The following is a 23,064-nucleotide window of genomic DNA, read 5'->3' as shown; positions in this document are numbered from 1 at the left end:
TATTATTAAATAGGCGGTTCCGGAATTGAAGAAATCCTTATAATTTTTTTTAGGTTTTGCGAATTTCTATTAGCGCTTTATAAGAAACTTTTTAACGATAACGACCCCGCTATATAAATTTATTAAGAAAGATGCCGCTTAGACTTAGATTAATATTTATTAATAAGTTTTTAATATATTAAAGGAAGCTTTTACGAAAGGCCCCGTTTTATGGATTTACAATTAGATTAAGAAAACTATTATTAAAACTAATATTTTAAATTAGGTTACGGGCGGTACCTTTTCCTAATATAGGGATAACGGAATATTATACCCAGTTGCGTACTTTTTAATTAAATATTTTCGTAAGAGTATAATTATAATATTTATAGTAAAGAATTCCTCGTTATTATTAAAACGTTAGAGGAGTGGAGGCTAGCATTCGAGGGCGCCTAATAGCCTTTCGATATCTTTACAGATTATAAGAATTTATAAATTTTTATAACTCATAAATAATTTATATCATATTATATATGGTAGTCCTGATTCTTATTTCGGTTAAATTGTTCAATTAAATATATATTAGGTTTTAAAAACCTCTGTCTAAACGTATTGAGTCGGAAATTAAACGACCGCTCCGACGATGTAGAAGACGACCGATTTATAATTAAGAAACGCCCGTTTTTAGACCCTTCTTAATTCGAAGACAATTATTTCTCTAGAGAGGACCCCGTTATTAATTTCTCTCTCTATTTATTAGGTATAGACGATTTCGATAATAAATCTACTAATAATTTGATTTACGTTAATTATAAAACGTTTATTTTCTTATAAGAATTCGTTTTTTATTTAATAGACGAGACGTAACGCTAATAGCCGCCGATTATTAAAAAGGGTTTTTACCATACTTTTTCGGAATGTTACGCCGTAAACGGTATTATAAAATAGCGGGATAGGGTAATTATCAACCTTTATAATAAAGAATTCTAATTTTAATTAATTAATTACTAATATAATTCCCTTAGCGCGGGTTGTTCCGGTCGTAATATTATATATAAATTCTTATAATACGAATTTTATTAGGAAGGAATATATAATGATGTAAGGACCTTCTATAGAAGTTACTTCCTTTATGTAAAAATAAAATTGTTAAAGCGGGGTTTAGCTGGTTACTTTAAGCCTATAGCCGTTTCCCTAATACTATAGAAGGATATATTTATTAATTACGTTATTCCGTTACTAGGAAGTATTTATTTTAATTAGATTTTTCAATATATTACTGTTGTTATTGACCGATTAATTAAAATGTAGTATTATATATTTATAGTGATTTTGGAAGTGGAGGAATTTGTAGATTGCTTTATTGAATGGATTTATTTAATTTATAGTTTACTAGATAGCGTTTTATCTAATAGAAATATTTAATTTATATTACGTTTTTAGTTCACCCTTTGTAAAAGGTTATTTATTATTTATAAATTAATATCCGCTTTCTATTTTTAAATTAACATTTAGATAGAATATATTAACGTTAAAATAGAATATTTTTTATAGTTCTATATTAATCGGGTATAAATGGATTGGGTAAAGTGGTTATTAATTATAGAGTTCGTTAATAATAATGCTATATTATCGTTAATAGGTATATTCCCCATCTTCATAAATTATAGTTATTATTTACGGATAGGTACCGAACCCTATATTCTATTACCTTTAGACTTTTCCCTAGCTTAATTAAAGGAGTATTATAAAATCTTAAAGTTAGCGGACTATTTTTAATAAATTTGGGATTTCGTAACTTTATAGATTCCTTATATTTAGGAGTAGTACCAAGATAACATTAATAAGAAGCGTATAGATTCCCTTAAATATTATTCCGACAATTTAGTTTTATTGAATATGATAGATTTCGTTAATGGTCGTCCGTATTTAAAGCTTTACTTATAATAGGAGGGCCCTTTTTATATTATACGAACGGAAAGTTATATAGTATATTTTACGCTCCTAGCTAACATAAAGTATTGATTAATATTCTACGTATTTATAGTATGGTTATAAATTGGTAGAGGCCTCCCGGGATAGAATATATTATTGGATGTGAAAGTAAATGATGGGCGGGTGATAGAATGAATAATTACAAAGAGCGAGAGGAATGAGATTTCGAAAAGTTCGTTGATTGTATTTAGTTCGGCGGTAATTACTATTAGTATTATTAGGTTAAATGGAAGGGCGATTACTAATTTATTTAGGAATTTAAAGATTATATTATCGATTGCGAAGAAATGCTATAGCGTTTTTATAACGAGTTCCCTAATAAGCTTATATTATTAAACGTAGAGGCTATATTGGCCGGATAAGTTCCAGTACTAGTTACCATTCTAGTGCCCCCAGTACTTCCGAAGCGCCGGTTTGCCCGCGTTGTTTAATATTAAATTGCTACCATTATTAACGTTATAAAGCCGTTGCCCGATATAGTTACAATTATAATAGTACCTTCAATTAAATTTATAGTATACGAGGAATAGGGATCGGATATAGCGTTTATAAGGATAGTAAGAGGATTGATAGATATTTGGGTTTGTCGAATATTAAAGATAGAGTTTGTAGATTATAATAAGTTACTAGAGGGGTACGAGAAGAGTTTAGAATAAATAATTTGGAGTATTATTATATATATATATAGATTCGAAGTTATTAGAGTTTTTTTTAAGGGGGGATGGTATTATAGGGTTAGCTTGTAATATTTTTATATTGTATTAATTGTTTTATATACTATGCCTATATATAGTAGTTACGTGTAGTTGTACGTATGCGCGTGTACAGATTGGTTTGGTTAGGGCTTACGCTTATATAGCCAGTCCTCTACGTACACTTTCCTTTCCTCCCCTTCGTATAATAACGCATATCTTACCCTATACCTAATAGTGCCTCGCTCTGTGATACTACCTATTAATATAAAGTATTTACTAATATTCTACGTATTAATAATTAAATTTTTTAAGGAAGGTTTACTTGGCTAAGCCGATATTTAAAAGGATGTAAAGGTTAACGAAGGTAGGGTAATAACGAAAACCGATAACTACGAAGAAGTTGTTAAATAGGAATTCGATTAATTTCTAGTATACCGATAGAAGGGAGGTAATTACTCTTAATTTTATATAATTGTATAAATTGATTATAATTTAACTAAAGAACCGTTAGTTAATATAATTAATATAAGGGAGGCTATTAAACCTTTCTATAGTAATTACTCTAATACGCTAATTTTATTCAGAATTAAATAATAATTAGAAATTTAAGCTATACTATAAGGGAGAGCGCCGCCCGCTTTAGTACTCTACCTGTTAATAACGATTGTACCGCCTGCCCTAGCGCCCTATTTTATTACTACTATTATTCTAGTACCCTATTTGCCGGTGTTAGTATTGCGACCCGCCTTAGTACCTATGGCGCTTACGATATTAAAGCACTCTAAATATATAATAAATTTAAAGGAGTAGATTAATTTATTCGCGGAAAATATTACGCCCGTTCTATTAATTAATTAATTAATAAGGGAGAACCTTAACTAACTAATAAAAGAATTATTAATAGAGGATATAAGGAACATAAACGATATTTTTGAATAGATTTTTAGTAAATTATTAGAAATATATTAGGAGAGGAGGCTCCCTACGAAGAATATAGTAAGCAAATTAGAAGTAGGGATATATTAATAAGGAGACGATAATTGGAAACTGGGTAAAATTAGGGATATAAGGAGGATTTGGGAGCTATGAGCGGGGGGATTTAAATAAACGTTTTAATTACGGATAGAATTACGGATAGAGGAGCTTAAAGACGGGGATTGAAGGATAATTTATTATTTTATATATATATAGATTTTAAAGCTCTAGAGCTTTTTTTATAAGGAGGTAGTATTATAGGATTATTTGTAATTACCTTATATATATACAGCTCCGGCTATAGGTAGTCGAATTTCGTACCGTATTATTACCGCTATTAGCTAATAGTATATTACGTATATATACACATACAGGTCTGGCTCTAGGCATGGTTTAGCCCTACCCTATATCGCTAGACCTCTATATACCTTTCTCTTTCTCTCCTCGTATAACTACGTATATTTAACCTACTCCCTACCCGTCGCCTTGCCCTATAATAATTACGAACTATATATTAAAGTTAAATTAAAGCGCTAGGTGCGTAGAGAAGTTTATAACTACCTAGAGGGCCCTAAATTATAATTAGCCGTCGATTTCTTTTCTTATAAAGAAGTAAAAGTAGGGGGCTAGAAATATTTAAATTTAATAGCAATTGTAGATCGGTAGTCTAAATTCGTCTAAATATATTACTTAGGCAATAAAAAAGCCGAATCTATTACCGCGTATTCAGAATCCTTCTATATAGGGCTATAGACTTAATATTAAATCGTACTTCGGGTAATCGAATATAATAACGAAATAATTAGTAATAAAAAGATTACTACCTAATTTACTATAAAGGGAACTAATATTAAACCTTCAACACCTTATACGCAAACTCAAAGCAGCAGCGCAAAGCGCTTAGGGGGTATAATTAAGACCAAGGGTATAATAATATAATTAAGTATAAATTTTCCTTACGAACTATAAATAGAAATTACCAGAGCAGCTATATATTTATGTAACTTAACCCCTAAGGCGGAATATTATTAGAAATCTCCCTAAAACTGATGTAAATTTTACTATTAATTTAAAAACGGTATTATTCTTCTATTAAACCCTTCCTTTATTATTATATACTTTAAAGTATATAGCTATAAGGCCTTTATTCTTATAATAGAAATTATAACAGAATAAAATAAATTAATAAAGTTTCAAGATTATATTTAAGTCGGCTATTTAATTGGATACTAGTTAACGAATATCTATAGGATTTGGAATCTCTATATTAATTCTATTATTATTATACGAAATATTATATTTAATAAAAACGAGGTCTTTCCCAGTAATAACGTTAAAGAAATCTATAATACCCTTAATATTTCCCTTAAAAAGTTAGCTATATAATTAAAAGATTTTTATTAAATAGATATTACGCAAGTAAACGTCCTATCGGTCGAGGTTATATTTACTGTAAATAATAGAATTTTAGCCCCATTATCCAAAATTTTCCTATTAAGACCGAGAATATGTTAGGGGAAGAGGAGGAATTAAGGTCCTTAGAGATATAAACGTAGTCTAGATCTTTAGAGGTCCTATAATTATTAGAAATATAATTATAAATAAGTTTAGAAATATTGTAAAGATGTTTAAAGCTTTTACTATCGCCGCCCGTATAATTATTATTGGATTTCTAAAATATAATTTTAAATTCAAAGGATAAAGAAGAGAGCTATTTTCCTATACCTCTTAAGAACTTAATTATATTTCTAGTAATCGATTTCTTTCATTCTAACGAAGATTTATAATTAATTATAAATTACTACTTTTATTAGGCCGCGTTATTCTTATTTATAAAAGGTAATCAATTAGTAAGATTCTAGGGAAATAAGGTTGTAGATTAAAGCTTCTTAGAGGAAATAAGAAAGAGGGGTATTAATATTAATCCCGGTTATAATCTTAAATTAAAAATAATAAAGGAAATTATTAACCGTAATAGAGTAAAGGGTATGTTAAAGACCTTTTATCGAATTAATTTCCTACCTTTTTCAAAGTATTATAGTAATTTTAATTCTTATTCTTTTAGAGAATTCTTTAGGGCTATAGAAAAGGAATATTTAGACGAATATAAGAATAAGAAGTCTTAGAAGTAGGTTAGTATTAAGGAAGTAGGAGATAACGAAATATTCGGTTCGATATAGGTATATATTTACAAATTTGACTAAAACGGCTGGTTTTTTAAATATAAAATACGTTTAATTGTACGTAGGGACTATTAATCTAAAAATAGCGTACGTAAAATATCCGTAGCGATTCTAATTAATAAATCGTTTTATATCCTAAGAATTATAGCCGTTTATTTCAATTTTTATTTAATTTAGTATAATATAAAGAACGCCTTTATTAATACTATATTTAATAAAGGAATATTTATAAAGGTTCTTCCTAAATATATTAGGAAAGGTTAAGTATTCTAATTATCATATGCGCTATATAATTTATAGAAATTTCTCTTTCTTTAGTAGTAGGAATTTACTAAGACCTTCGTAAATATAAATATAAACCCTCTCCCTATAGAATTTAGTATTTGAATTAAAAATAAAATTTTTTTTTCTTCTACGTTGATAATATTATTATTGCTTATAAATATAGGGATAAAGAAATTAGTATGATTAAGAGGGTAGTAGCTACTATAGAGCGGAAATATGAATTAACGGGTAGAGAGCTATTAAAATAGTTTTTAAGCATTAAAATTATTTAAGACCGAAAAAAGAAATTAATTTAATTATTATAACGCGATTATATTGAAAAAATTATAAAGAAGGTTAAGCGTATAAGAAAATTATATTCTATACTTATAGTTAAAGAAGAATTCCCATTTTAATAACATAGTATAATTGTATACGAAATTTATATGTATTAAATTAAAATTGGTTCAATTTTCTATATTATTATTACATTACAATTAAATATAGTTTTTCAGTTTTTAAATTCGCTCAATTTAATTTAAACCCTAATTTAATGTATTATATAGTTATAAATAAAATATTCTTCTACTTTCTAATAATTTAAAATTATACCTTTTAATTAAATAGTAAAGACTGTTAAAATTTTTATACTTTAATTAACTTATTATTTACAAATAATTCTCTTAATCGAAAGAATTTATAAGTATTCGTATTTAAATTACTAAGCGCTATTATCGATTAGTATACTAAAAAATAAAATACAATTATAATTTTATTTATAGAGGTTAAATTATTATCCTTCAATTAAGGAGTTAAAGAAGTAATTTACGTTTATTATTTCTTTAACGAATTTACTTTAAAATTCAAAAATTAAAAGGCTACGCCTATAAGCTATAATAATAAATAAATAATATAATTTATTATAAAGGAGAGAATTCGGCTCGTAATCAAATTTAAGTATGTTGATATATATAAATATTAATTAAAGTAAATGTAAGAGAGGAAATTGGTAGACGTAGTTTACGTATTTATTAAAGAATAGATTACGGATAGCCTTATAAAGAGTTTCCTTCCTATAATATATTTAAAATTTATAGAGTAATTAGGATTCGTAGAATTATAGCGGCTATAAATTCAATTACGCGAGTTTAGTAGCGGAGATATCGCTATAAGCTATTTAAAGGGTGTAGAGGACTTTGTAGAGTAGGATTCGGGTAACGAATTAGTAAATATAATAATAAGTATAATAAGGTAAGATTCTTACGAGTGAAAGTTTGACAGCTATTATAACGAGGAAATAATTTGGGAATAGTATTGTTTCTAGCTAGTTTTAGGAAAATTTTAGGGCATTTTAGGGCATATCTAGGTAGATTTAGCGTAGTTTGTATATTAAATTTAAGGGAGTATACTAGAGGCTAGGAGATCTACTGGGCGTGTACGTGCTTAGTTGGGTTGGGATATGCGGGATTTATTTAGATGCTAGAGCTTCGAGTCTATAGAGCCAGTTTTACACAGACACACAATCAAGCCACGTTGAACCCCATATCGATTATTACCAGTAATATCACAGTTCCCAAGTCCCAACAGACTACGCTATGTGTGGAAGCGCCCATGCACGGTGGCATATCTGGTAGTATTGCCATTTTATTGGTACCTGTGAATAGATATGGTCTAGGGCAGTTAGCATATGGCTTCCTGCATACCTAGGCGAGGGGAGATCATTCGTTGAATCGAGGCATCGCCCATTGAAACGTACATTTTATCCCTAGCGCAATTCCGACCTAACGGGAACAGGAGCTGGTGATAGGTAGTGATACATGGCCTGCTTGGGCGTGTGAGTGCCACAGTGCACGGAGTCCGCGGTGGCTGTGCCGCGGCGATGCCAAAGAAGGGAATCATTCGAAGTTGATCATGGTGTTTCTGGTGGCAGACCCAAATTCATGGTTAACCGCCCGGATAGTGGTCCAATCATGACAGGCCGGGAGTCCGTGTCGAGGATGGGAGGGAAATGGAGAAGATGGAGAACGAGATGGAGGAACGGGCCGCAATGTGGATGGTCCATGACAAGAAGGTTCGGGTTGCGGATTGCGGGGGCCGGGGCAGGATTTGGGTCGGTGTCGAGCAGGTCCACTTTATTGCTGATATTGTCCAATGGATAAGCATTTCGTTGGCCACAATCTGCACGTGCGGGCTTCCGTCCCGCTAGCTATGGTGGGGCTCGGGTGTTTACAGCGTCTTGTTCCCCTGGGCCAATGATTTCTAGGAGAGCTTTCAATGTCTCTGGTCATCGAGACTGCCACGTCAAACACACGACACAAACCCTTCCACTTGCCTTCGCCTTCCGCTTTGGAGGAAAAGGTCAGGTCAGCTCCTCCAAAATGCGCCTCGCCCCAATTGGCCGAGGCAATGGAAGCCTCTCACTGGTCTGCCGTTTGGGAGTTTGACTGACAATGTCAATTGACCAAACACTTTTGACAGTTGTCAATCGATGAGGCTTCATCTTCAGGCCGTCGTCCCCAGCCCAACAACGAAACAACCACGACTCGTCCCTGCGTCGGCGATCCGTGCCTGCCTCTGCTTGTCTCTGCCTGATGCATGAGAAATTAAGAATATGCCAATCGCCGTCGATTTATGCTCAGCTTCCGAATCAACCAACCACCCCTGGCCCTGTCCACAAGAGCCACTCGGCCCACTGCCCTACAGCGGTTTATCCACTCTGGAGTCCATCACCGACACATTTGAGCCACGTCGGTCATCTTCAAAACTCACTTCTCAACCGAACATAACCACCAGACCCAGACCTCACCAACATCGCATCACCACTCTAATACCATAATACGCCTCCTCACCAACAGGTTGCCCAAGCTGGATACTCCCCAGAAAGAAGCGCTCCGTGGTTTCCTCCGGTCGGCAACTTCCGAAACCACGGCCACGCCAACCATCACCACCTCCGCCGCCGGCACCACCAGCATCAACACCAGCACCACCGCCAACACCAACAATACCAACACCACCAATCTGCCCGGCAGCCCATTAACACCAACAACAATGGGTTCCCCTTCCTCCCCTTCCGGCCCCTTCTCCTCTTCCTCTTCCTCGGGGAACATCGACCCCACCCAAGCCGTCGATGGTCTCGTGCGCGCCATGCGCGACCTCACAGCGGACAGCAACTACAAGCTGGTCGCCGACGTCTTCGGGCAGTTCATCATGCTCAAGGAGAAGAACGAGCGGATGTCCATCTCCCACCGCGAAGTCCTCGACGAGTACCACCGCTACCGGTCCGAGCTGGACGACTGGAAGAAGCGGCTCGACAAGGAAAAGGAAGGACTCGAGGACGTGATCCAGTCGAAAGTGCAGGAGGTGCTGCACCTACACGCCATGCGCGCGAAATTGCAAGGGGATTTGGAGGATAGTGCCAAGAGGACGGCGGCGGCTGCGGAAAATGCTGAGCGTGAGCTGACGAGGTTGAAGGAGGAGAAGGAGAGGGAGTTGGATGAGTTGAAGAGGGATAAGGAACGGGAAATGGCGGCGTTAAAGGAGGACAAAGAGAAGGAATTGGCTGCGCTGAAGGAGGATAAAGAGCAGGAACTGACCAAGTTGAGGGAGGACCAGGCGTATGAGCTGGCGAAGCTGAGAGACGACATGGGGACGGAGTTGAGTGATATGAAGTCCCTACGGGGGATGCAAATCTCAGACCTCGAAGCTGCCAAGGCCGCTCTTGAGAAGTCAAAGGAGGAACTCGAGACAGCTGCCGCCCAAGCTGCACAAGCCGCGGCCGAGGAGATTGCCGCACTATCGAACGCCAAGACCCTTCTCGAGACCTGGAAAGCGCAAGCCGAAGCCGACCTTGCATCGCTTCAAGAATCCAAGACCACTTTGGAAGCCGACAAAACTAAGAACGAGGTCGAGATCGTTTCGCTCAAAGAGATTGTCGCCACGCTAGAGGCTCAGTTCAAGGCAATCGACGAGGCTCTAACAGCCACCAAAGCCGAGTTCGAGTCCCTCAAGGCCACAGAAGCTGAAAAGACATCTGAGATTGAGAGTCTTAAGGCATCGCTCAAGGCTACTGAGGAACAGATCGTCTCTCTCAAACAGACGGTGGCTGAGAAGAGTGCAGAGATCGAGGCCCTGCACGGCAAACTCGACACCGAGACCAATCGAGCCGACACGGCCGTTGCCCGGGCCGAAGACCTCCAGAACCGACTTGACGAGACGGAGGACAATCTCCAAACCGCCGAGGAGAAGCTGGATATTCTTTCATCGTACCAGATCAAGCTTCATGCTGACAGCGAAGACGTTTAGTGAGTTCCCCGTTCCTTCCCATATTCCTTTCCCCTCTGTCCCTCTCTTTTGCTCTCCTTTTCCCTCTTATCCTCTCCCTTTTTGTGCCCTGTAGCCCTCTCCTGATCCTTCATTCTCACCTCGTCCCTCTCCCATCTTTCTCTTCTTGGTGTCCTCCGCCTCTTCTCCTCACCTCTTCTCAAAGTCCACCCCTTGCTAACCTTGTGCGCAGCGTCGACATCCTCGACAAAATCTGGACCTCAATTGTCACCCTCGTCGAATCCACCTTCCGCCCCTCCCTCCCCGAGCCAGTCCTCTCCGACCCCTCCTGCTGGGCCAACCTCCGCAACTCGCCCTACCTCAAACACGCCACCCAACTCCAAATCCCGCTTCCGCAATCCAACTCCCCAGCAGCCAAGGGCATGCGCATCTCCGCCGTCTTAGCCGTCCTCTCCCGCGCTTTACACCGCCATCTCTTCCGACCAGTCTACCTACTCGACGACGACGACGAAAACCTAGTCAAGTTCCTCCGCGTCTTGGAAGACGAGAATCCTGCTCGGGAATTGCACCTAAGGTCAACGCTGCTTGCGACGATGCCCGAACGCCAAATCGAGCAGGGCGCAAGAAGGGTGAAGACAGTGGTGAGGGAAGTCTCCTGGCTCGTGCAACACTTGCTCTCGGCACTAGCATTCGAGTCCTTCGTCTCCGGCCTCGAGCAAGCCTGCAAGCTCGCCTGCGAGCAATGGATGCGGATCCAACTGGCCTCGATGAAAATCGAGCCGTACTTTGGGCCGCCGTACGACGACTTTGATTGGCAGGTTTTGGACCTGCCGGAGTTTGTCAGCTCCAACCCGCAACAACAGCGGCCATTCTCAGTGACGCTCACAGACGGCGGAGACGGCGATGACGGCGCTTCAACAATCGGAGCAGATCAGGGAGCCGGCGCCCCGTTAACCACCCCCGGTCCCGACGGCGGCAAGGGCCTACATAACCCGTCCCACGACCACGACCACAACCACAATCACTCCCACCACAACCGCTCCCGCACGCACCTCCACTCCGACAACGACCACAATAACAACTCGGACACCCCGCAAGAAGAAGAAATAGACCCAGACGACATCCTCCTCGTAGTCTGGCCATCCATGTGCTCCGTCGAAGACGGCGACATCATGAGCATCACCCAGGGCTTGGTGATCTCTAAGGAGCAAGCCCGGCCCGCGTTGGAAGAAGTTCGGAGGTCCAAGTCTAGTGGCGGATCGGGACTGAATCGCGATGGGAGTTTGAACTCCAATAATGGAGCTCCTGGGATGCCGATGAGACCGGGTTCGACTACGAAGAGGGGCACGACGAGGGGGATGAGTATTGCTGCGGAGGAAAGGAGGGGGGAGAGTAGGAGCCCGGTTACGAGTAGGCGGAAGAGCTTTTTTGGGATGGGCGGCGGTGGCGGTGGGGGTGGGGAGAAGGAGGGGAAGGGGGAGGAGGTTGATGCCTGAGACAGACCGAGGCGGCGCGAGGCCGAGGAGAGATTGGAATGGAATGGGGGTTTGATGTGATGTGATGATTGACGGATCTAATGATTGGAAACAGGCATATGGAACATGATGTGATGACGGATGGATAGAAACGACGGACGGAAGTTAGTACACGATCTGTATATCATAACGACGAAATTCACGACATGATGAACGTTTAGTCTTGGGTGTTAGTTAGCGTTGGGCTCTCTTCGCATTGGTCATCGCCTTGTCCTTTGCTTTATTGACTGTAGCTCCGAGGTCTCTGGAGTCTGGACACCGTCTCTCACTTGAGAGCCATCTAGCAAGAGAAGTGGCTGGAAGTAATGAAGGGAACCTAATGAGTAATGAAGACCGTCTTGCTTTTGACTTTGACTTCCCCGGCTCGGCGGCTATCCGACCTGCGACTGACTGCTTTGCTGACTGACTTATCAACTTGCGAGTAGTCTGCTTCCTCCGACGAACGTCGGCCGGTCAATGACACCCGGTTCGGTTGTCCGTCCGCCTGCCACGCTCTCTCTATATGATAAGTGAACGGGACATTTACATTCGGGGGCTTGCTGCCATCTGTCCGTACCTGCGCGGCACGGAGAACTCGTATCCGAGCATATCGAGTGTCGTTGAAGCCAACCAGGCCGGGCCGGGACTAAGCCACCCCCAAGAGCAAGACCCCAAAGATTCCTTAGGACTTCCTTCCCTAGACCTTTCACCCCCAAATTGCCATTACCAACCAACCAGTCTACCGCCGGTATCTGAGGACCGGAGAGGAGAGCACTAACAAAGTCCAACAACACTCCAACATGGAAGACGACAATGATACTTGATTGCCTCTAAACGGAAACGTGGTTGACATAGGCTGCTCAAAGCGGCCGCCAGGTACGCAGCACGCTCATGATCCGAACTGTCGATCCTCGCGAGCACTTGACCACCAAACCAACACCGATTACCTATAGAAGGCAAGTTGCTGCCCCTGCTCCGTCACCGTGGCACCCCCGAGATCAAAATGACATGAAGTGAACCAACCGCTCAAGCTGGCGGCCCGCGTGCCTCCGCCGATATGAGTGAGGACCGAAATGCACCAACACACTACACTCCAACACACGGCAACACACGGGAAAGATCGAACCCCAACACACGGAAAGATCGAACCCAAGTCCCAAACCCGCAAAACGTGGATTCGTGAGGTTGCTTTCAGCGGCCGCCGCCAGGCACGCCCATGATGATATGATCCGAGCACTCACTCGACCACGATCTTAGAGCGGCAGAGAACGGCGCCCGGTGTTATTATTCCCGTTACTAGAGCCGTCGGGTAGCCTAGGTAGCCTAGGCCATCATGGGAGGCTACCTTATGTAGCGGTGGGAGTTTTCTCGTTTGTCGCGCATGAAGTGCATACCTAAGGATTAATACGTGCTGACTGCTGACGTGAGAAGGTTAACCTGCCCGTGCAGCCCGTGTTCCCGTGAGACTTGGGTCCAACCCTACTTCTTCCTGCGAATCCTGCCTTCGGCTCTCTTTGGGACTTTGGGTTCCTGACTCTCGCCCCTTATGTAGTTGAAATTGAACGGCGGCCGACTGGACCTTGTGAGGGTACGCGGCTGGCTGTTGATGTTGTAAGTCTGTTAAGGTGCAGTCGCCGATCATATCGTCTAGCATCGGCCGCTCGGTACATAGCGGGTAGTCGCATTGGTGGGTTACTTTGTTCTCTGGGTCGATGTAACACCTCCAGGGCTGTATTGACGTCGTGTGACCTTCGGACGTGCTGTGTGGTGCCCTCTGCCGACGAGAATAACGCCAGGCTGCTATGATGCGAAACTGTGGGGGAGTTGCACTGGGGTCTCTTGGCCCGGGGGAAGGGGCAGTGCGTGACGATGGTGCTACATCAATCTGGAACGTTGGTGTCTGCGGTTTTGCTTGGGGTTCAATGGGGGCTTGGGAGCGGGATAGCAGGGCAAGACGAAACGCAACGTCGGAACACATTTCCAAGTCTCTAAACAGTTACTAGGCGAGCATTGCACAGTTTAGGGAGTAAAACATGGTGTATAGATCTATCGAAGAGCAGTTCGAAGGGATGATGCTGGGCTATCACTCGAAAGACATCCATCTCGTGCTTGAGCTGCCCGAAAACTTCCGACGTTGCCCTCCCGTCAACATCCACGACACTTGCCTATACGCAGAACTTTCTGCAGCGATATTGATAACGAGATGAAGGAGCAGGCACAGAAAGAAGCGGCCGCGCGCCCCCAAGGTGTTCACTTTTGCCTTCCCCAACTGGATGCAGTGGAACACCATCATCGCCGACCAGCATAGCCAGTGTAGTATTGACCCAGACCCAGTGAAGAGGCAGTCACCGTGCTGTAGCACCGCTAAGCCCAATCCTCCCGCATCTGCGTGACAGAAAGTCACAGAAACAGTAGCCGAAGGATGCCGAAGGCCCGAAGGACCAGCAACGCTTATTGAGAAATGAGGGGCCAAGTCGTCGAGGTGCTTTGCGCCATTGTACTTGGTTCCTCCTGCTCGTATATTTGTGCGCCGCTGCGTTTCGGTAGCTGGTGGGGGCCAATGGCGAGATGGAATTGTTGTTTCGTCTTGGGATTTCTTTGTTGTGGTAGGCTCGCGATCCGGCGTCAACGAGATCGATACGGGTTGACTGCCTTTTCTGGCGTTGTCTAGGCCTGTTCATTTGGCCTTCCTCCCGTCCAGACGGCTAGGCTTGCGAAGGGTTGTATTGAGGGCGGCCTGCCACTGACGGATTGACGGACGGGATGGACGGGTTGACGGGTGCTGTGCTGCATAATGTTACTGTACATCCCGTCCCCTTCTGCTGGGCTGCTAATAATCGATTGTCGATCTTAACAGCTAGGTGGGTGAGCTGGGTCGGTTGGATCTTCCTGAAACCCCATCTGCCGGGTCCCGAGTTTTGTATCAGTCGTGATGATGCTGCTGTAGCTGGAGAAGTGGTACGGCGTAATGATCCCTTGATCCAGTTTTATTCGAGATTGTTTGTGGGGAGGAAAACGGTCGGTGATACTGGTGTGTAACACATCGTGGGGAGTCTGGCAGACGGACGTAGGAGGTCAGCAAATCTTGGCTAGCATCTCGGGAGAATGGTTTGCGGCATGGGACTTGCAGGAGGATTTCGACGTTGGGAATGTTGGACGACAGGAAACATTCCCGTGCTTGAATGTCAAAAATAACCGCGGCGGATTTGTTGTTTGGTACGGACGAAGAGACGGCTGGCATGGTTCACGACAGGAACAGAAACAAATTTCCATGTTGAAGCCTGCCCGGGAATGTGGTGTGGACTCCTTGAATGTCCGGCTGTAGAAAAGATCAGAGTGTGTGATGCACTAACAGCTGCTAACAATTTCGTGGCGGAGTTGGTTGCACACGGGACCGCTGTGCTCGCTGGGGGCTTGTTGGGCTTGTTCCAGGTCCGCTTGGCTCCCCGCATTTTTTTACAGGGGCAGCTCACTACAACTTTGGGGTAGCTTGGGTAGGAGCACTAGCTACGGCATTGCCGTACCTCCGTACTACCTCTGCATACTAGCTTGCAGGAGCAGGGGTTGTTGCTAGGATGTCGTCAGATGCGGTTAGGCCTGCACAAATGATCCGAACTGAGAAAGTGTGTAAGACGAGTTCTCTTTGTTTCCCGGACCTCTTAAGCCCAAGGATTCCCCCTCTATTCAGTCCGTGGTTTGCTCTGGCTTTGCTGGTGTACCACTCATCATCGCGACACCGTCTGTCCGTCATTCTTCCTCTCTGCTTACATCGTCAGCAGAGTTCCTGTCAGCATCCCGTATTCAGTCTGACAGGCCGCTGTTCTTTGCCCTCGTCCTCGAGATCGACTTCGACTCGCCGATCGCCCAACAAAGAGCTCTCCTAGAAACAAGACCTCGACGAGTCGCAACCTCAAAATCTGTGTTTACGCACCTACAAAACAACCCCACTACCGCATCATCAAAACCTCTCACAAACACAACCCAAACCACCATGGACTGCCTACGACTCTTCCGCCGCCTCCGCCGGCGCTCCTCCAAGCCAGAAGACGACTCCCTCCTCACCTCCCAACAACGTCACGGCCCGCGTCCCTACCGCGACCACGACCACAAACACAAACACTCTCCCTCCGCCGACTCTTCCTTCTCCACCGACTTCGAAAAGGTCTCCTCCTCCGACAGCACTCTCTACAGAGGCAGCTCGCGAACCGGCCACGGCTCTGTCGCCGTCCCCGTCATCCGCCCTAATGTCAACCCTGCTTATTCGGCTTATGCCACGCCGGAGGTGTATCGCTATGGTGGCGCGGGGCCGAAGGATGATGGGAGGACACCGGGGAGAAATATGGAGGTGGATATGGATAGTGCCGAGGAGAAGGAGAGGAGGAGGAAGGCAGAGGAGGAGGAGCAGGAACGGTTGGAGTTTTTGCAGATGATGTGAACATCTCGGCGGGTGGGATCTCCTTTGTATTCCTTTTGTATCACGACATCTTCATGGCGGTTTCGGTTGGGCTCACGGTATGGGACACGGCAAGGACGCGGAGTCACGGCGTTTGGGGCGCATCAAAAAGGGCATTATCACGGCCGATTATGGCCTGGGTTGGGCTGGCTTGTTTGGGTTGGGAGGTTACCTCCGTGTTATGATTACGACACCTGCTAATGGCGTTATCACCAATTTGCAGCTTCGAAAGTAGCGAAGGAGATTGACGAAAAGATGACTGGGAAACTTGTCGATAACGAATCTACGACAGCTTCCTTTCAATGTCCACAAACAATCAACAGCCGCTGTCAAAACAGTAACGGCGGCTCTTCTTTCACATCTCAGAGGCAACCCAATCTTGGATCCATGCCTGTGTCTCACGTACCTGAACTTTGCCACTTCTGCACTTGATGATTTGCATGTCTTGCATGTCTCGCATGTTTTGCATTTCTTTGTTGCCTTTGATCTCGGCGGCACATGGAATTTTGAAACCAGCGCAAACACCAAAAACATCACTAACACAGCTCCACTGATGGTGCACTTCAGCTTTGTGGAATTGATTGGGTTTGCAAGGCATGCATCCGAGACAGAGCTACAACCAAACAATCCCTCATTCCATCGAAACAGTTTCATCATGGACAAAAACAGAAAGCGTTGTTTATGCGATTTTGGTTGGGCCCTGCTAGGGGCGTACTAGTTGTTTTGCTCGGGGGAAAACAAAACAACTAGTGCGCCCCTAGCAGGGCCCTTTTGGTGAAGGTAATTCAGCTTGAATCTTTCCCTGCACCATACCTTCAGCGCATTCAGTGTCTTTCAGCAAGCCGCGAGCGGCATTGGCATCATAAGTTGGCATGCTTCGGTAGCGCCGATTGGAATTGCTTCAATGATTGACGGAGTCGACGTCATGCGCTTGAAGAGTCAAAGAAAAGCAAAACACAAAACCTGGCCATCCCCGGCCTCCGAATCCAAAAACATCGGGCCTGTGGCAGTGTGGCTTTGAGGCTTGGCCGGGAGGCCACAGGTAACTCGATGACTGGCATCAATGGCTGACATCGACGAGATGCGATGAACGCCCAACGAATGATGGAGGCGTCTCACAGACATTTTTCAAGAGAAGACGAACGCCTATCAGGGTTTATCAGCGGAACTCTGTCGTCGAGCTCGTGGCAAAAAAGGCGTGGCTTTTGGGGCTGTACACCCCAGTACGGCAGTTGATGATTGATGAAGGCGATCAGGGCGATCAATCGGACGATTGGGACCGTCGACGTCAACTGTCGCAGTCATTCTTCAGCTTCCAAGGTGAAGTTCCCTAACACCAAACATCATCCCTAACACCATCCATCAACAATCATCGTCATCCACCATGGCTGTGATGCGCAAATCTCCAACCTCTTCACGTGAACAACCGCTAATCTCTCCAACCTCTTCCCCTTTCGGCCTCCTTTGCAGTTTTTCCCAGGCTTGAGTCAGGGAAGACATCACCATTCCTCACTTTCAGTCTAGCGGATAGCTAGCGGATGTTTACCGAACACTTAGCGAACAGTTAGGTTTCTTTTAGGTTACCTTTAGGCTCGTCCAGGCCTGCAGAGGCCTGCACTTTGCGGGGAAACGGGTGATGATCAGCATGGGGTCTGGATTGGTCCATTTCACGGGGGGCGGGAGGATTTCGGGAGGGACAGATGTTGGCTGCCGTTGACACATGCATTGAATGCAAGTGTGAGGTCATTCCCGACGGGGTTCGCATCGCCATGTTGAACGGCCAAGTTTTGATCGAGAGAGCAAGGAAAGAACGATGTTAAGAAGCGGCCAACGAGATCTCGCCCGCCCAACAGTCCGCCTTGCTCCTCGCCTGGCCACCCCAGCCTCCGGCCCCGGCCCCGACCCCGACCCCGGACCCCCGGCCATTATGTCTCCACGCCGCTCGCGGCCCGGCGCCTTGGCACGAGCCAACCGCTAAACCCAAAGCCAGAACGTTTCTCATGCCGCCATTTCTTGAGGGGGAAGGTGTATGAAAACTCCGGATATGAAGTGGATATCATGCCTAGCCTGCCTAAAAGTCGATGGCGAAATTTCCATTTGGGTTGGAGACCACGATGAGGAATTTTTTGGTCGGTGAAATCGGTGAGATCGGTGAACATTGGGAAAAGGCGTAACGAAGTCGAGGACGGGACGGTGTTGGTGACCGAGCGAAGTACAGTTAGAGCCACTCAAGCGTCGTGATGGCGCCTGTTACTGCCTGAGTCGGCGCAACGTTGAAAGCGTGTTCCAACCGCCGACTGTCCTGCCACGACACGATTCAAAATTTCAGCAAAGGTAAAAGACAGAACTTGAATGGCGCCTTTCAGCATATCTTCCACAATTGCTAAAAGAACATCGACAACAAAGAAGGAACCGATGGAGAGGAATGCAATCTCGAAATCCCGACGGAACTTCCCATCCAAACACTAACATCGCCAAACAGTCAGCACTAACACAGCTAACACCGCTACTCACGCTTGCCGCCCGGACCCGCTGAGGGCATTCACATCATCTCACCGATGAACATCTTGCATTCTCCATTCCACATTCCCATCCACTTGCCCAGACCGAAAAGGTCGATGAACACCGCTTGCATCAAATCATTTGCAAACAAAACAAACGGTCAACACCAACGACTTACTCCACCAGTTCGTCGTGACTCCCCGCCACGACTCCACGAACTCCAATCTCCACTCACCTTCAGGGGCTTCCCAAGTCCAAGGAGCCAACGAGTCCAAACTCCGCGATTCATCAAGCATCAAGCTTGTAAGCCCGTACAAGTGTCATTCAGGAATCAGGGGACGGTGTTGTCAGTTGTTAACATCGCGGGATTCGAGGTGTGGTGTTTGACGATGTTGACATTCGCCCAGCTCTCTCAAAGCCCATTGCAGAAAGTCGGTGGTTCATAGCGGACCAAGACGAAGCTCAGATGGTTCACGGATAAGGAAGTGCACTACTTCAGGCATTTCCATCGCGAATTTCATCAGTCAAAAGTGTTGAAGATGAGAACATCAGTATCTCACAATCCAACACAAGGACCAGTTGTTCACCTAAATAGGAGGGCAGAACAACATGATTTCCAAGCTCAAGTCTTCCTCCTGTGCTAGAGGTCCTCTTCCACCACAATCCTTTCTCGGATCCTGCGCAATTCTGGAAAACAGTGTTCATAAACCTCTATCACTTTTCACCACATCTCCTCAAAAGTCATGATATTTCATCTTTCTCATCATCAACCATCTTCACCAGGACACCGCGTGGTACGCAAAGTCATATTAACCGCACCTTTCACACCCTTTCCTCCGCTCTATGTCCTAGCACGGCCATTTCATTCTATCATCCAGGTCAGGGGTCTGCATTCTTTCATGGAGAAACACTTCTGTTGTTCCTGGTTCAAGCCCAGTCCTTCCTCCATCTGGGTGTCTTGGGTTTATATCGAGAACCGACGCTTACTTGAATGAAGGAGACATCCTCTTGTCTTAAGTCTGCGTGCTCTCGAGCACTCACCAGGGCTGAGTCAAGAAATGGTATTCTCAGTCCTGCGATTGAGAGCCGTCACCGCGAAGATTTGCGAGGAGCTCAAACACAATCCGGCACAGGATACCTCTAGCAAAGATCATACGGATCAGTGCCACCAGAGATAAAGACACTTGCCAAGTGAGAGACAAGTCACATGGTCATCACACGCATCAGGAGCCACGAAGAAAGTATCCAAACGATTAAATGTCAAACTATGCTACCACTATGCTACCACTCCAAGGCCCTTATCCAAAACCCATATCCAAACCCTATGTCCAAGGCCATCCAACTCCATGCTACGCCACCGCCGAAACCGCCTTTCCCAAGCAAAACCGGAACGCCATAAATGCAACCACAACGCCATAAATGCAGCCACGCTATGCTTTCTATCCAAAACATCCATCCAAAGACCCTAACCAACGCCACTATCCAAAGCACGCACCCGAAGCACTTGTTCAACCAAGTGCTCAACCAAATGTCCAACCCACATGTCCAACCCACATGTCCAAACCAAATATTCAATCATATGTTCAACCAAATGTCCAACCAAATGCTCAACCAAATGTCCAAATCAAATGCCCAAACCAAATGCCCAAACCACCTATCCAAAACACCTATCCAACGCACCTCTCAAAGAACATGTCCCAGTCAAATGTCCAAACCAAATATGCAAAACAAGTGTCCAACCCAAATAATCAATCAAGTCCTCAACCAAATGTCCAAATCACCTATCCAAAAAGAGACAAATGGGGGTGTCCAGGCCCTCAAGTATCTTCTTGTAAGCACCCTTATCCTGAAGATACTTGAGAGCCTGGATAACGGACAGTCCGTCGTCCGCCCCCCGCTACATTACTCAGACAAACCCACCCACCGCTTGGGAGCAGCGAAGGAGTCCTCTCCGCCATGGGGAGCAGCGAAGAAGCCATGCTACCGCCCTCAACACAAACCGCAAAGACCAAGAATATGTCCAACACCACCACCACCACCACTACCACGCCCACCACACACACAGACCCCATGCTTGTCCTCGTCCTCCTCGCCCTCCCCCTCGAACTTCTCCTCCTCCACACCATCACCCACGCGGACCATCGCGGCAGTAAGATCGCTCAGCCATGCTACCGCCTCAACACAAACCACAAAGACCAAGAACATGTCCACCACCACCACCACCACCACTACCACGCCCACCACACACACAGACCCCATGCATGTCCTCCTCCTCCTCGCCCTCCCCCTCGAACTTCTCCTCCTCCCCACCATCACCCACGCGGACCACCGCAGCAGTAAGATCGCTCTTGTAAGCTTGGCGCATCCCCTCCCCCCTCCCCCGCGCACTGGTGGTTTGGATATGGGATGGAAGTGGCGTGTAGCATGTCCCTTGGAGTTGGCCAGAATTAGATCAGCGGGCAGCCATCCGTGGTTGCATATTCCACAATTCCGCCCCCGCATCGCGCCCCCTCTTCCTCTTGCACGCAATACGCCGGCCACCCCAATCAAGCGGGCACCCCAATGTCGCCGGAACGACAATAACACGCGCAACGCCCTTGGACCGGCAAACACAACCACCACAAAACAACATCGAAACGCCCACCTCCGGTCCCAAGCCCAGCCTGCGGTCGCTGCCCGCTTACTCTGCCCCAGTTGATGGGGAGAGCAGCTTGGGGGCCTTAAGCTCGCAGGCTGGGCGACCACAATCACAAGTTGAGTGTGATGTGATCATGGGCTGGTTGGAACAGACTGGAAGATATGCGAAATATCTTGCACAGAAGAGCAAGGGGAAAGTGTCGACTGATGATGTCGAAACACCGAAACCGGCATGGGTGCCTGGTGGACCGGAGTCACAGCCGTCGCGGTCCCAAGCCCAGCTCGCAGAGGCTGCCCACTTACTGACCCCTGATGAAGGGGCCAGAAGTTTCGGGCCTTGAGCTTGCGGCTGGGCGGAGGAAGAATGCTGAGTGGATTCCTCTTGGGTTGTCTGCGAAATCCACGAGTTGGAATGAGGCCCTGGTGGACCGGACGGCTGTTGGGTGGGCTGTTGTTGTGGTTGTTGTGGTGGTTGTGACGTTGAGAGTTGGACATTGTGGTGTGTGGAAGTGACCACGGTAGCTGACCTAGCACTGCGACGGTCTTACACCCGCCGTTTGTGAATGGCTTGGGCTGGGCAGAGTCTAGGCCCGCAGCGCACCGGTCACTGATGGTGAGGGCAGTTTAACGTCATGCCCAGGACGTAGTTCTCGAAGACGGTGGGCACGTTGGATGTGATGTGAAGAGCCGATGTCTGATGGAAGAGAGAGATGCGAGAGGACGAGAAGTTGTGTCACAGAAGCGCGACCGAGGACTCCATATTGAGTTTAGGTTGATGCGAGCCAAACAGGGTCCAGGAGTGTCACCACGCCGAAGGCAAGCCTAGACACTCAAGTCAAAGGCTGACTGCGTTGGCCATTGACTGTGGCCCCGAGACATGGAAGTGAGAGGAGCATGTCCGCCTTTTGTGTTGTGTTGAGGTGGACTCTTTCTGAGACTTGAACTTGAAGAAGACTGAGGACTCCATCTGGCTCACTTGGAGACGTGTGATGCTTGTTTTGCTTGGCCGATGACGAGACGGGCGTTGTGTCCACGGATGAAACAATGAGCAGCGGTTGTTGGTGCCGCTGATACTGAGGCCGCTGCTGTGGTTGATGTACAACTGGTGGTTGGTGATCTACAGGCTGTGAGATTGCCAGGGGATGCTGAGACGTGGAGCTGAAAGGAGCAAGTCCGTGTCTTGTGTTGTGTAGAAGGTGCAAAGGCTCCGTTCGGTGAGCGTGAGTGATGAAGGTCGGCGTTATGAGTGTGAACCGATCAAGCTCGGAAGGATGACCGACGAACGCCAGCTCAGATGCTTTCACGGCTGTCAGGGTAGGCTCGGGCGGGGGCGATCCTCGCTGCCTAGCATCCGTTCCAAGTTCACCCTTAGACAGCTTCTTCCACCATTCAGCCGGCAACTCTGTCTTTGCTCGCTTCATCTCAATATCAAGCCTGATATCTGCTCTCTGGCGATCCAGAACCTCTTTGGCAGCTTGGTATGCTTCGGCATGGTTGCTGAGAGACTCAGCGGGAGTCCAGTCCTTGACCTCGCGCGGAGAGTCAGGGGACAGCAGTGATGTGCAATGTGCGCCGACACAGCTTGA

At 45.3% G+C, this 23,064-nt stretch overlaps 7 protein-coding genes across 7 annotated transcripts; 3 read left to right on the top strand and 4 right to left on the bottom strand.

The window, feature by feature from the left end:
- Positions 1–8,365: 8,365 nt before the first annotated feature.
- Positions 8,366–12,254, top strand: B0H65DRAFT_560198 (uncharacterized protein; the record flags this gene model as incomplete). The annotated part of the gene is made up of 3 exons (XM_062830141.1): positions 8,366–8,449; positions 8,972–10,392; positions 10,605–12,254. 3 exons carry the CDS (start codon positions 8,366–8,368, stop codon positions 11,866–11,868), a joined length of 2,769 nt encoding a protein of 922 aa, XP_062678221.1. The 3' UTR covers positions 11,869–12,254.
- Positions 12,255–15,455: 3,201 nt separating this feature from the next.
- On the top strand, positions 15,456–16,414 carry B0H65DRAFT_283337 (uncharacterized protein). Its single transcript, XM_062822908.1, has 2 exons — positions 15,456–15,509; positions 15,666–16,414. The coding sequence occupies exon 2, from the start codon at positions 15,878–15,880 to the stop codon at positions 16,319–16,321; it is 444 nt and encodes a 147-aa protein (XP_062678220.1). The 5' UTR covers positions 15,456–15,509; positions 15,666–15,877; the 3' UTR covers positions 16,322–16,414.
- Positions 16,415–17,242, bottom strand: B0H65DRAFT_283314 (uncharacterized protein). Its single transcript, XM_062822907.1, has one exon. It carries the CDS (start codon positions 16,994–16,996, stop codon positions 16,508–16,510), a length of 489 nt encoding a protein of 162 aa, XP_062678219.1. The 5' UTR covers positions 16,997–17,242; the 3' UTR covers positions 16,415–16,507.
- Positions 17,243–18,567: 1,325 nt separating this feature from the next.
- On the bottom strand, positions 18,568–19,130 carry B0H65DRAFT_445135 (uncharacterized protein; the record flags this gene model as incomplete). Its single annotated transcript, XM_062825720.1, has 2 exons — positions 18,568–18,804; positions 19,020–19,130. The coding sequence occupies 2 exons, from the start codon at positions 19,128–19,130 to the stop codon at positions 18,568–18,570; spliced, it is 348 nt and encodes a 115-aa protein (XP_062678218.1).
- A 1,667-nt stretch (positions 19,131–20,797) lies between these two features.
- Positions 20,798–21,575, top strand: B0H65DRAFT_579683 (uncharacterized protein; the record flags this gene model as incomplete). Its single annotated transcript, XM_062830772.1, has 2 exons — positions 20,798–20,990; positions 21,094–21,575. 2 exons carry the CDS (start codon positions 20,798–20,800, stop codon positions 21,537–21,539), a joined length of 639 nt encoding a protein of 212 aa, XP_062678217.1. The 3' UTR covers positions 21,540–21,575.
- On the bottom strand, positions 21,575–22,140 carry B0H65DRAFT_283299 (uncharacterized protein). The gene has a single exon (XM_062822905.1). It carries the CDS (start codon positions 21,971–21,973, stop codon positions 21,611–21,613), a length of 363 nt encoding a protein of 120 aa, XP_062678216.1. The 5' UTR covers positions 21,974–22,140; the 3' UTR covers positions 21,575–21,610.
- B0H65DRAFT_283303 (uncharacterized protein) lies at positions 22,141–23,064 on the bottom strand. Its single transcript, XM_062822906.1, has one exon. The coding sequence runs from the start codon at positions 22,897–22,899 to the stop codon at positions 22,309–22,311; it is 591 nt and encodes a 196-aa protein (XP_062678215.1). The 5' UTR covers positions 22,900–23,064; the 3' UTR covers positions 22,141–22,308.

The sequence above is a fragment of the Neurospora tetraspora genome, assembly GCF_033439725.1.
Source record: "Neurospora tetraspora strain CBS 560.94 chromosome Unknown B0H65scaffold_7, whole genome shotgun sequence".
NCBI classification, from domain to species: domain Eukaryota; kingdom Fungi; phylum Ascomycota; class Sordariomycetes; order Sordariales; family Sordariaceae; genus Neurospora; species Neurospora tetraspora.
Note: the sequence above shows the minus strand (reverse complement) of the source record. Positions and strands in the feature narration are given on the sequence as shown.

Bases quoted from the DNA above. Each gene is read 5' to 3' on its own strand.
- B0H65DRAFT_283337 (XM_062822908.1), top strand. From the start codon at position 15,878: ATGGACTGCCTACGACTCTTCCGCCGCCTCCGCCGGCGCTCCTCCAAG.
- B0H65DRAFT_283314 (XM_062822907.1), bottom strand. From the start codon at position 16,996: ATGATGAAACTGTTTCGATGGAATGAGGGATTGTTTGGTTGTAGCTCT.
- B0H65DRAFT_283303 (XM_062822906.1), bottom strand. From the start codon at position 22,899: ATGAAGCGAGCAAAGACAGAGTTGCCGGCTGAATGGTGGAAGAAGCTG.
- B0H65DRAFT_283299 (XM_062822905.1), bottom strand. From the start codon at position 21,973: ATGTCCAACTCTCAACGTCACAACCACCACAACAACCACAACAACAGC.